Source organism: Girardinichthys multiradiatus, chromosome 15 (assembly GCF_021462225.1).
Source record: "Girardinichthys multiradiatus isolate DD_20200921_A chromosome 15, DD_fGirMul_XY1, whole genome shotgun sequence".
NCBI lineage: Eukaryota > Metazoa > Chordata > Actinopteri > Cyprinodontiformes > Goodeidae > Girardinichthys > Girardinichthys multiradiatus.
The window spans coordinates 4053678-4066237 of NC_061808.1; the positions used below are offsets into that span (position 1 = coordinate 4053678).

Genomic DNA, 12560 nt, shown 5'->3' on the forward strand with positions numbered 1-12560 from the left:
TATCTTAGACTCAATTGGCTGTGCTCAAAACATTAACAAACCTACCCACCTTTGTCTTCATTCTCTGGACCTTCTCTGACATATGGCATTGAGTGTAAAGACATAACAATATTTTCTCATAACCCTGTCCTGTCTGACCATTTTTTAATAACCTTTGAGTTTAATTTAACCGAGTACTCCACACCTGAAAGAAAATTTCATTATAGTAGATCATTATCAGGCGATGCTGTAACAACCTTTAAAGAATCTGTTACACTTTTGATTTCCTCATTATCACTGAAAAACACAGTGGAGGGCAATAATTCTGTTTCTGCCCCTTCACAAATTGATTCCCTTGTTCATAGTGTTACTTCATTATTGCGTGATGCATTAGACAATGCAGCCCCCTTGAAAAAGAAAGTAATTATTCATAGGAGGCTGGCTCTTTGGTTTAATTCAGAGCTGTGTACTTTACAGCACAATGTTGGAAAACTGGAGAGAAAATGGCGCTCTACACACCTAGAGGATTCCTACTTAATCTGAAAAATAGCTTTCTGTTGTATAAAAAGACACTTCACCAAGCTAGAACAGCTTATTTCTCATCATTAATAGAAGAGAACAAGAATAATTCTAGGTTTCTCTTTAGTACAGTTGCTAAACTTACACAGAGTCATAGCTCTGTTGAGCCATCCATTCCCTTAGTTCTCAGCAGTCATGACTTTATGGGACTCTTCCAAAATAAAATTGATTCTATTAAAAAGAAAATGTTTGACATACTCCCGAAGATGATTACTTCATCCTCAGCAAGTGAGACAACATTGGAAGTAACTGCAGAACCTGATTTGTGTTTGGACTGTTTTGATCCAGTGGAGTTCCTGAGTTATCAGAAATATTAGCTTCATCTAAACCTTCAACTTGTATGTTAGACCCAATCGCAACCAAATTATTTAAGGAAGTGTTCCCTCTGATTACCAGCCCCATTTTAGGTATGATTAACATATCCTTAGTAAATGGATATGTACCACAGGCTTTTAAGGTAGCTGTAATTAAACCTTTACTTAAGAAACCTTCGCTTGATTGAGATGACTTGAAAAATTACAGACCTATATCCAATCTTCCATTCTTATCTAAAATTCTTGAGAAAATAGTTGCTAATCAAATGTGTGAACATTTACACAGCAATGACCTGTTTGAAGAGTTTCAGTCAGGCTTCAGAGCTCATCATAGCACTGAAACAGCTCTGCTGAAAGTCACTAATGATATTCTTATGGCCTCAGATAATGGACTTGTGTCTGTTCTGGTTCTGTTAGATCTCTGTGCTACATTTGATACAGTCGATCATAATATTCTCTTATAAAGGCTGGAATATGCTGTAGGGATCAGGGGAACAGCACTAGGCTGGTTTAAATCGTATCTGTCTGACAGATTCCAGTTTGTTCATGTAAATGATCAATCATCTTTAAACTCCAGGGTTAATTGTGGAGTACCACAGGGTTCAGTATTTGGGCCAATTCTCTTTACTATATATATGCTTCCAATAGGTCAAATTAACAGGCAGCATAGGATACATTTTCACTGTTCCGCTGATGATACTCAGCTTTACTTATCCATGAAACCAGTTAGATAGACTACAAGCATGTCTTGAAGACATAAAAACTTAGATGACTTTAAATTTTCTGCTTCTAAATTCAGACAAGACCGAAGTTGTCATCTTTGGACCTGAGTCTTTAAAAAGAAACTGCTTAGTCAATCACTTAACCTGGATGGCTTTAAATTGACGTCCGATAATAAAGTAAAAAACCTTGGTGTTATTTTTGACCAGGTCATGTCATTTAAATCCCATATTAAACAAGTTTCTAGGATTTCCTTCTTTCATCTCCGGAACATTGCCAAAATTATAAATATCCTGTCCAGGAGTGACGCTGAAAAACTAGTCCATGCATTTGTTACTTCAAGGCTGGACTATTGTAATTCGTTACTATCAGGATGTCCACAGGATGTCCATTCCTTTTTGATAAAGCTTATAGTTAGAGTTGCTTAGGTTATCCTGAGCTATCTTCCTTATTTTTTTACCTCCATCTTCTTCCCTCCCTGTTTGATGGAGTAAGGGGGAGTCAGGTTTAGCCTAAACCGGCTCAGTTATGGTTGAGGTGCAAACATACCCTCCATTTCTGCTACCTGTATGACGCCCTCTCTTTTCCAATGGTTATGGTCAATCTGACAGAGAGAGGTATCCCTATCGTGGTTTTTAGTATAACAATGGCCATCAGTCGGCTCTAGATGGACAAACTGTCTACTTTTGAGGCTAGGCTTAAAACCTTCCTTTTTGATAAAACTTATAGTTAGAGTGGCTTATGTTATCCTGAGCTATCTCTGTAGTTATGCTGCTATAGACTTAGGCTGCTGGAGGACATAATGACCACTTTCACCCTCTTCACTACATCCTCACACTACTCTCTAATTCTGTATTATTTGCTGTTATTTCAGTTTTAAACTTTATGTTCTCCCTCTTTTCTCTTCCTAGAAGCTACAACTGGACTGACTCTGTGTCTACCTGTGACACCTTTCTGGAGAGGGGCATCGTCCGAGCTTCTGCTGGCAACAACTTAATGCTCACCTTCTACCAATGATCCACATAGCCCTGTCTCTCAGTGTTTAACCCTTTCTCTCTCCTAGACATGGCAATTGACTGAGCTTAACTGTAACTAACTCTATGTGCTCTGTTTCAGACTCTAATCTTGAAAACTGGCTCAGAGTTTATCTGTTCATTCTTTCTATGTGAAACGACTAAAGGAGCTACATCCACCAACATTTACTTTTCCTTCCCATAGAAACTACTCCTGGACCAGTGCTTCTTTGTTCTCTGCTCTGTTCTCTCAAACCCTCAGTCGGTCGTGGCAGATGGCCGCTCACACTGAGCCTGGTTCTGCTGGAGGTTTCTTCCTGTTAAAAGGGAGTTTTTCCTCTCCGCTGTCGCTACATGCATGCTCAGTATGAGGGATTGCTGCAAAGTCAATGCCAAGGACTGTCCACTGTCTCTACATGCTCATCCGGTGGAGTGAATGCTGCAAGTCTCTGACTCGATGCAATCTGCTGGGTTTCCTTAGACAGAAAAACTTTATATCAAATTTGAATAAATAACTGAATCTGACTGAACTGTTCAATGGTTAGGATTAATTGGAATGTATGTACCTCACTTTTGTGAAGTGCCTTGAGATGACATGTGTTGTGAATTGGTGCTATATAAATAAACTGAATTGAATTGAATTGAAAGTTTGGCAATTTCCCGAAGCAGAAATGTCGCAGCCCGCTCCATCCGGGTCATCTTGTCTTCTGTATTTCCCACTCTTTCCTCCATGTGAGCTACTTTCTGCTCCAGGGACGTTGTCCTGTCCATGAGCTCCCTAATGCTAGTTTCGAGCCTAGCCAGTGCTCTTTTGTTGTCCCCCTACCACTTCCGCATGCTCTTTTCGCAGCCCCCACAGTTCGTGAAGTATGGCCGAGTCCTCATTCGGCGGCTCCGAACGATCCGCTTCGTGACTCTTTACTTTAGCCGTTCCGGTACTCTTTTCTCTTGCACCTTTCTCTTCCATACTCTTCCCTTTTTTAACCATACTTTCCATAGATATTGTATATTACTTTAGGAGCGGATTTTCTTTATGTTCTGTTGTTTTTGCCTTATTGTAACGCTAGTTTCAGTCGTGTTCTTCAGAGCAGCCTTTTCCCTGCCTTTTTACAACATGGCACCACTGGAAGCCTCAGCCCAAACAGTACTTTTTATGGCTATTTTTTAACAATGGCTTTGTGAAGTGCATGAATATCAACAGATTATGAAAAAGTTCAAGGGGTATGAATACTTTGGGTATGAATGTGATTGATTAGGTGTGTGTCAGTGTATTTGTGCGTTCCTTCTTTCTTAACCTTTTATTTTCTCTTGCACTTTCCATTCTTCCCATTTTGTTTCTCATTTTCTGCCTGGAGATTCATGGATTAAATTACATGTAACCGAATTACATTCTGTGCCATGTCAGATATTCAAATGTAAAAACATTTACATGTTTTTTGTGTCTCATCGAATCTACGTATACTCTGAATTTGTTTTCCATCGCAGGAATCCAGAGGCGATGAACACAAACACACACCAGAGCAGATTTTTCCACGTCCTGAACAGTCTAATGAGGTCTAACGAGAAAATCTTCTGCTCTCCCCTCATCTCCACTCTCCCTCAATCCTCCCTCCTTCTCTCTCTGTTTTCTTGTGTTTCTTCATCCCTCCTCCTATATCTGTCCTCCACCCCCTCCTCCTCTCAGCTTCTTTCTCAGGTGATTTATTGGTTGTCAGGTTGTTCTGTGCTGCGGGGGCCGTCAAGGTGCCCAGTGGTCAAGTAATGACATGTGTGAGTGTGTGTGTCTGTTAACGGTATTCAAAGCTGCACGCTCAAAACCGTGTCAAGCATCTGCATATGTGTAAATGAGCTAGTGTGAATATCAATCATTTTTTAAATAAATTCATCTTTAGATTAATTAGCATTTTGATTTATTTGTCTGCCATTTGATAACGGTTACTGACTTGCCTGCAGATACACACCACCTGTCTGACTGAGCTCTGGATCTATGTGTGTGTTCAGACCTGCTTCCCATCCGCCATGTTGCAGGGCAGCAGCAGGACCTGCGATGCAGGGAAGGTGGTTGACAGCGACAGGCAGTGCTGCTTCTGACGGATCTGCTGCCCATGAGTGTACACCCACTCCTGGAGAGAAGAAGACACGTTTCATTTATTAGTCAACATGTGCAGCTTAGATGTTTTCCTCTGTAGCAACTTCTGCACATTGTAACCTTTTCTTTGCTGGCAAATTCTAACATTATTGTGCAAACAAACAAAATGTTATTGCTTTGAATTTTGTGATGTCAGAAGCATAAAGTCTTGAGTGTTTGGTCTTGCTTCTGATGTATTCTCATGAAGATAAACTCAGCCACCTCTCAGTATTGAGATAAGATTTCGAAATGTTCTTGCTTCCTCTGTGTAGCCACAGGTGTTTCCCTTGATCAATCCGGTCATTACCTACTGGTTTTACATGAAGACTTGGTGATTCCAACATGCCTTTCTTCACTCCAGTTCTCTAACAGTGAGCTGTTTTTACCTCCTCTACCATCCTCCTCACCTTGTGAAACATGGTCCATTTTGTCACAGTTCCAACTGTTTCAAAGGTTTTAAGTTTGTACTCAGACTGTATATTTAGACAGGTTTAGGTAAGTAGCTGTTTTCTTGTTGCTGTTCCAACCGTCTGCTGTACCTAAATGCATGTTTTCTTTTTTCCCATTTTGAAGAGAAATGGGCATCTGTGTCACGCCATATTTATACCCCAGGAAACCAAAACGTAATGGATTACTGCTTCAATTTTAAAAACACTTGGATTCTTCAGTTACACAAATTTTACAGGAAATGTTGTGGTGTGATTAACTGTGCACCAGCAATTTTGGGCCATTTGTGGCCCTTTGAAATTTTTGGTGGTTGCGGTTATGCAATTGATGCAGATGGATACTTTTTATTTTTATCTGTTCAAAATTATTACAGACAAATAAAATCTAACAATAGGTTAGGTACAAAACAAAGTATTTGTATTTCTTAGTGAATAGGAACACATCTATCCAGTGACTTTTAATTTAATAAACTATATACACTATATACACTTGCTATAAATAAAATATAGAAAGTGTAACATGTCCTGTCTGGCAGAGTAGCATTCAGAATTGTTGTCTGAGTGCCAAGTAGAAGCCAAACAGACTTACTTTCACAAGTGGAGCATTACAGCTAACACATTCTCTCTCTCTCTCTATATATATATATATAGTCAGTAAGTCATTTTCTAATGCTTATTCCATAGTGGGTCGCGGGGGAGCTGGTGCCTATCATATAAGAATAGAGGAGAGAAAGAAGAATAAAGAGATTACAAGACGGCACCCATAGAAGACTGCTTCTACACCTGCACAACCATCTATGACAACAGCATTGTTACCAAAAATGCACGATACTAATGAATGCAAGATGTATTTGGTGGCAACTGCAGCTCAATATAGAACATCAGTGTATCTTTTAACACCTGAATCTAAACACCTTTGGATGTAAGTGGGACCACGTTTAGGTATACAAAGTTTCTCTGGAAAAATATGCAATAGCGAGTCTGAAGAACCACAGACCTGTCCCCCTAGGCCCAAAACAGACACGGGGGAGATCTGAGCCACAGACATCCAAAGGGCCCCCAGAGCATGGGAACCCCAGGAGGGCCACCGTCAGGACTACCGGAACTCCACCCAGAGAAAAGCAGTGAGCCCCAGGGGAACCACCCAGCAGCCACAGCGCAGAAGCCCCAGGGAGCTGCAGTGAGGAGCATCCAGGCCCAGCCCGCAGCCGTCTACGCCAGAGCAGATCCAGCCATGGACCCAGAGAACCGAGACCGTGGGACACATCACCCCCCAAGCAGAGGCCCAAAAGAGCCAGGGGGCCCAGGCCCTGGCAAGCAGCCATCGGGAGTGAGCCAGCACACACCAAAGCACCCAGCCCCGGATACCGAGAACCACAAGTACACCAGCGGGCAAAGACACCAGCCACTGGGAGGGAGTGTGGCAAGGAGAATAGGCACCACATTTGATGGGAGGCCTAAGCTGGTCCAGGAGAGGGAGCAGCCCAAGACACAACCTGATGCAAAAAACAGACGCACAGAGTCACAATCACACCACCCCCACCATGCCCCCACAACCACACCACATCAGCCATGTAGTTCAAGAAGTATCATTTTATACTGATGATAATAGAATGTAATCTCTTGAACATCTAATGAGTTTTTTTTACCATCTTTGAAACCGCTTAGTATTGTTAAGCCAAACTTTATGCAGGTTTAAATTAGTTTTATGACATAAAAAAATCTCATGTGTTCTCCAGCTCAAACATGACAAGCCAAATAATTTTACTTGTTACCATCCAGCGCAATTTAATTTCCCACACATGTTTCACATGTAGGAAATCACATATGTTCCACACTTGCTCACTGTGGAAATTAGATTGTGCCTTAACATATAAATCACGTGTGAAACCACAGTCTTAATTGAACGGGTTTGCAGCATCATTTTATTTAAAGGTAGTTTCCTACTTGGGAAAGTTTTAAACATGTTCCTACATGAAATAGTTTTCCTGTGGAAACACATGTGGGAACCTACGTGTGTTTCAGGTGTCGTGACAATCTAATTTTTCACATAATCTAATTTTCCCAATGTAAAACACATGGTAAGTAACATGTGGGAAACGATAATCAAAGTGTTTGTAGTCTATCTTGTAAACTACATACCGATGTAGTTACCTACATGTGAAACAAGTGTTCCACATGTATTTTGTATGTTACAACAGGAACTACTTTTTCATGAAAATGATGTAGAACATATGTGGTTTCTCACATGTTCTCACACGATAAAGGATTTGTTCAACTTCCACATGCGTTTCACATGTCACAAAACACAACCTAATTTACATTTAGGAGACGTGTCTTTCTACATGTGAAACACTTGAGAAACCATGTGTTTGATATTTAAAAATAAAATTATTTTCTCATGTGAGACTGTTGTTAAAACACAGCTTTCCTACAAGTGGAACATGTGTGGGAAACAATATGTTCCCACCATGTTTCACCAAAAAAAATGATCTGTCCAGGAGTCACTAAGATCCTTTGTACAGTGAAGGCTGCTTCAATGTTCTCCAGTCTCTGGTTTCATGTGGACATCACATGTGAGACGGCTGTAGGTCAGTGGAACAAGTAGATGTCTGGTGATCAGCAGGTAATTATATGTTTCCAGCTTCCACCATCACACTGTTATTGGGTAGATTTCAGGAGGAACCAGTGGAGAACAATGACAGAGAGGGAGTATATGTGCTGAGGGAGAATGGAGAATGGACCAATGAACACAGAGATTTAATAAGAGGAGAATTAGGATCAGCTGGTGGGAGAGAGACTGACGGTAACTAAGGGAGAGTGACTAATTGATGAGCGGGGAGTGCAGGGAAGAAACAGAAACTGAAGTGAACTAAGATAAGTAAACAATGAGACTGCCGAATGAACGTAAACCGGGAGGAACTTGATCTATAAGGAAACACATACTAAAATATAAAACATAGGAATCCAGGGAAGTAACAAAAACCTGAACACCATGATAAATGTAATATGAATGTAATACCCTGAATGAAATGAAATAAAGCAAGAACATGGCAGTGCAGAGAAAGTAAACAGAACACAAACTCAAAACCACAAACACAGGCAGATTGACAATTCTCACATGTGATTTAGTACATGCTAACTTTGTGTGCTTTCCTGCACATGTCCCTGAAATAGGTTAAAAATGGTTAAGAGGAGAAGTGGAGGTCTTTCAACCCAACTCTTTGAGCTACATCTATTATCAATAATATCTGAATGCTGCAGGCTTTATTTTGCAGTGTGAGTGATTTATTGAACTGCTGCAGATGGAATGACATCAGAGGTTAATTGGTCCTCTAGTTCAATACATCGACTCACAGCTGGAGCCACCCGGCGCTCATTCAGTGCACATCGATGCACTTTTAGATTCAGTCCTAACACAACCAAACCTGCAACCTAGCACTCATTCTGTAATGTAAATTGTCGAAGTATGAATTCTATTAGTTATCATATTTTGTTATTGTAAGGAGAATAGGTCATTAACATCAATACAACGAAAGCCTTACACATATACAGGGGTTGGACAATGAAACTGAAACACCTGTCATTTTAGTGTGGGAGGTTTCAAGGCTAAATTGGACCAGCCTGGTAGCCAGTCTTCATTGATTGCACATTGCACCAGTAAGAGCAGAGTGTGAAGGTTCAATTAGCAGGGTAAGAGCACAGTTTTGCTCAAAATATTGAAATGCACACAACATTATGGGTGACATAGTTCAAAACAGGACAAATTGTTGGTGCACGTCTTGCTGGCGCATCTGTGACCAAGACAGCAAGTCTTTGTGATGTATCAAGAGCCACGGTATCCAGGGTAATGTCAGCATACCACCAAGAAGGACGAACCACATCCAACAGGATTAACTGTGGACGCAAGAGGAAGCTGTCTGAAAGGGATGTTCGGGTGCTAACCTGGATTGTCAGGGTCAGGAAACGTTTTCCTCCACCAGTATCACGTAGTGACCTGACCACTATCCTGTAAGAAGAATGGTTTAAAATCCCTCTGACCACTGTGCAGGACTTGTATATGTCATTCCCAAGACGAATTGACGCTGTATTGGCCGCAAAAGAAGGCCCTACACCATACTAATAAATTATTGTGGTCTAAAACCAGGTGTTTCAGTTTAATTGTCCAACCCCTGTATACATATACAGGTACATCTCAACAAAATGTAATATTGTGAAAAAGTTCAATATCTTGTGTCACTCATTACGAAAGTAAGACTCATACATTAATCAGATTCATTACACATAGAGTGAAATATTTCAAGGCCTCATTTCATGTAATTGCGGTTATTATGTTTACGGATATTGAGAACCCTAAATTAAGTGTTAAATTTGAATATTGTGAAAACGTTCATTATTGAAAAGTCATGCTGTCACACCATAATCAGCTAATTAACTCAAAACATTTGCAAAGGCTTCCTGAGCCTCGATATGGTATGAGTGCTTTATCCAACCATATTCATTGAAAGTTGAGTGGAAAAAAAACTGTGAGGAAAAGGTTCACCAGCAACAGGGTTAACTGCAGTCTTGAGAGGATTGTCAAGTAAAATCCATTCAAGAATTTGGGTAAGCTTCAAGAAGAGGACTGAGGCTGGAGTCAGCGCATCGGCAGCCGCTACACACAGATAAATTGTAAACATGGGCTATAAAAGTTGCATTCCTGGTGTTAAGCCACTCCTGAACAAGAGATGATGTCAGAATCTTCTTACCTGGGCTAAGAAGAAAAAGAACTGGACTGTTGCTCAGTGGTCCACAGTCCTTTTTTCAGATGAAAGTAAAGTTTGCATTTCATTTGGAAATCAATGTCCTAGAGTCTGGAGGAAGCATGGAGAGAAGCAGAATCCACATTGCTTTAACTCCAGTGTGAAGTTTCCACAGTCAGTGATGATTTAGGGTGTCATGTGTTGGTGTTGGTCCACCGGGTTGTCCAAGTAAGGTCAGCCATCTACCAGGACATTCAAGAGCACTCCATGTGTCCTTCTGCTGAAAAGCTTTATGGAGATGCTGATTTTATTTTCTAGCAGGACTTGGTACCGGTCCACACAGCCAAAGGTACCAAAAGCTGGTTCAGTGACTATGGTGTTACTGTGCTTAATTGGTCAGCAAACTGGCCTGATCATAAGGCCTTGGAGAATCCATATAGTATTTTCAACAGGACGATAAGACACACTAGACCCAACAATGCGACTGACCTGAAGACCACAAACAAGGAAACCTGGGCTTCCAGAACACCTCAGCAGACCCAAAGGATGATCGTCTCTATGCCATGCTGCATTGATGCAGTAATTAATGCAAAAAGAGCCTCAATCAAGTATTGAGTGAATAAAAAGTAACATACTTTTCAGAAGGCTGACATTTTTGTTTAAAATGTCTTGTTTATTGATCTTATATAATATTAAAATTTTCAGAAACTGATTTTTGGGTTTTAATCACCTATAAGCTATAATCATCGAAGTTTTTTTTGTTTTTTTTTCTAGAATTGCGCTGCTCAAGGTGGCAGCAGGTTGGAGTAGCTCTGTTACTTTTGATTCTGATTTATTCTTTTTTGGGAACTATTCCTCTTGTGGTGGATACAGTTGATTTTTTTTGACGACTGTCCACTCCGGTGTCGGATGCTGTGCAGCTTGGAGGATTTTTCTTAATACTTTCTATTTTTGGACATTTGTTATGATGCATTGCCATGGCAACAGTGTTGTTTCTGACAACCGAGAGCAGCTGATTAATATCTCAAAAGCTCAAATAATACTTCAGCTACAACCCCAAATCCCTGATGAGTTGAAAAGGAGATGCCGTGGATGCAGAGCAGGAGTTAAGAGAAGAGAGAGAAGGAGGAAGTTCAAACCATCTCTTCCGTCGATTTTGATGGGTAATGTGAAATCGTTGGGAAACAAGTTGGATGAACTCCAAGCCCTACAAAGGACCCAGCCAGAGTACCGGGCATGCAGTATAATGTGTTTTACTGAGACATGGCTGCAGGATCATATCCCCGACTCCAGCATCTCTCTGCCAGGCTTTTTAACCATACGAGCAGACAGAGATTTAAAGAGGAGCGCAAATGTAAAGGAGGTGGACTGGCAATACTTGTGAACAACAGATGGTGTAATCCAGGACATGCAACTGTGAAGTGTCATCTCTGCAGTCGAGATATTGAACGGTTGGAAGTAAGTTTTCGTCCATATTATTTACCCAGAGAGTTCACCAGTGTTATTTTGGCAACAGTTTACGTTCCACCTTCCGCTGTTGCTGACACTGCATGTGATTTTAACCATGCTTCACTCTCTGCTACACTTCCAATGTTTCAACAGTTTGTCAGCTGCTCTACCAGAGAAAACAAAACATTGGATTTGTTTTATGCAAATGTCAAGGACTCATACATCTCTACAGCAAGACCTCCTCTAGGCAAATCAGATCAAAATCTTGTTTTTCTCTGCTCGAAATATAAGCCCCTTGTTCAGAGGCAACCTGTAATAAACAGGACTGTGAGAAAATGGTCACAGGAAGCTGAAGAAGCTCTGCATGGTTGCTTTGAGGCTACAGACTGGGACGCACTGTGTCAGCCACATGGAGAGGACATCAATGCCATGACTGAGTGTATAACCGACTATATAAACTTCTGTGTGGATAACATCATCCCCACCAGAACCGTGAGATGCTTCCCCAATAACAAACCTTGGATAACCAGTGACCTGAAGGACCTGCTTAACATGAAAAAAAATAGCCTTCAGAGAGGGAGACAGAGAATTATTGAGGATTATACAGAAGCAACTTAAAGTCAAGATAAGAGACAGCAAGGAGGTGTACAAGAAGAAGCTGGAGAGCAAGCTCCATCAAAACAATATCAGAGATGTGTGGACAGGGATGAAGAAGATCACAGGCTTCAAGCAGAAGGATGATCAGACCGATGGAGGTCTGGACAGAGCCAATGAACTGAACACATTCTTCAATAGGTTCAGTTCAGAAACAAGCTTCGCATCCTCCTCTCCTGCTCACAGCCAAACAGACATTCCATCTTCCTTTGACCCACAGGACCCACAGCTGTCCAGTAACACCTCACATTATTTATCTTCCACCTCAGCCCTAGACCCTTCTGCTTCTACATGTTTGCCTTCAACCATATCAGAAGATGCTGATGCTTCCTTTGCTTCCACCTGTGTGTCTCAAGAAGTCAGGTGAAGAGACAACTGGAGAGATTGAATCGGAATAAGGCTGCAGGTCCAGATCATGTCAGCCCTAGAGTCCTGAAGGGCTGTGCAGAGCAGCTCTGTGGGATTCTGCAGCACCTCTTCAACCTTAGCCTGGCCCAGAAGAAGGTTCCGGTGTTGTGGAAGACCTCCTGTCTTGT

General features: G+C 41.2%; 1 protein-coding gene across 1 annotated transcript in view; it reads right to left on the reverse strand.

Annotated features, from left to right (window-relative positions):
• galnt14 (UDP-N-acetyl-alpha-D-galactosamine:polypeptide N-acetylgalactosaminyltransferase 14 (GalNAc-T14)) overlaps positions 1–12560 on the reverse strand; it is a 252154-nt gene that overhangs the window by 19920 nt on the left and 219674 nt on the right. The window contains exon 14 of the mRNA XM_047387717.1: positions 4609–4728. Coding sequence (XP_047243673.1) covers positions 4609–4728 — 120 coding nt within the window. The remainder of the gene's footprint in view (positions 1–4608; positions 4729–12560) is intronic.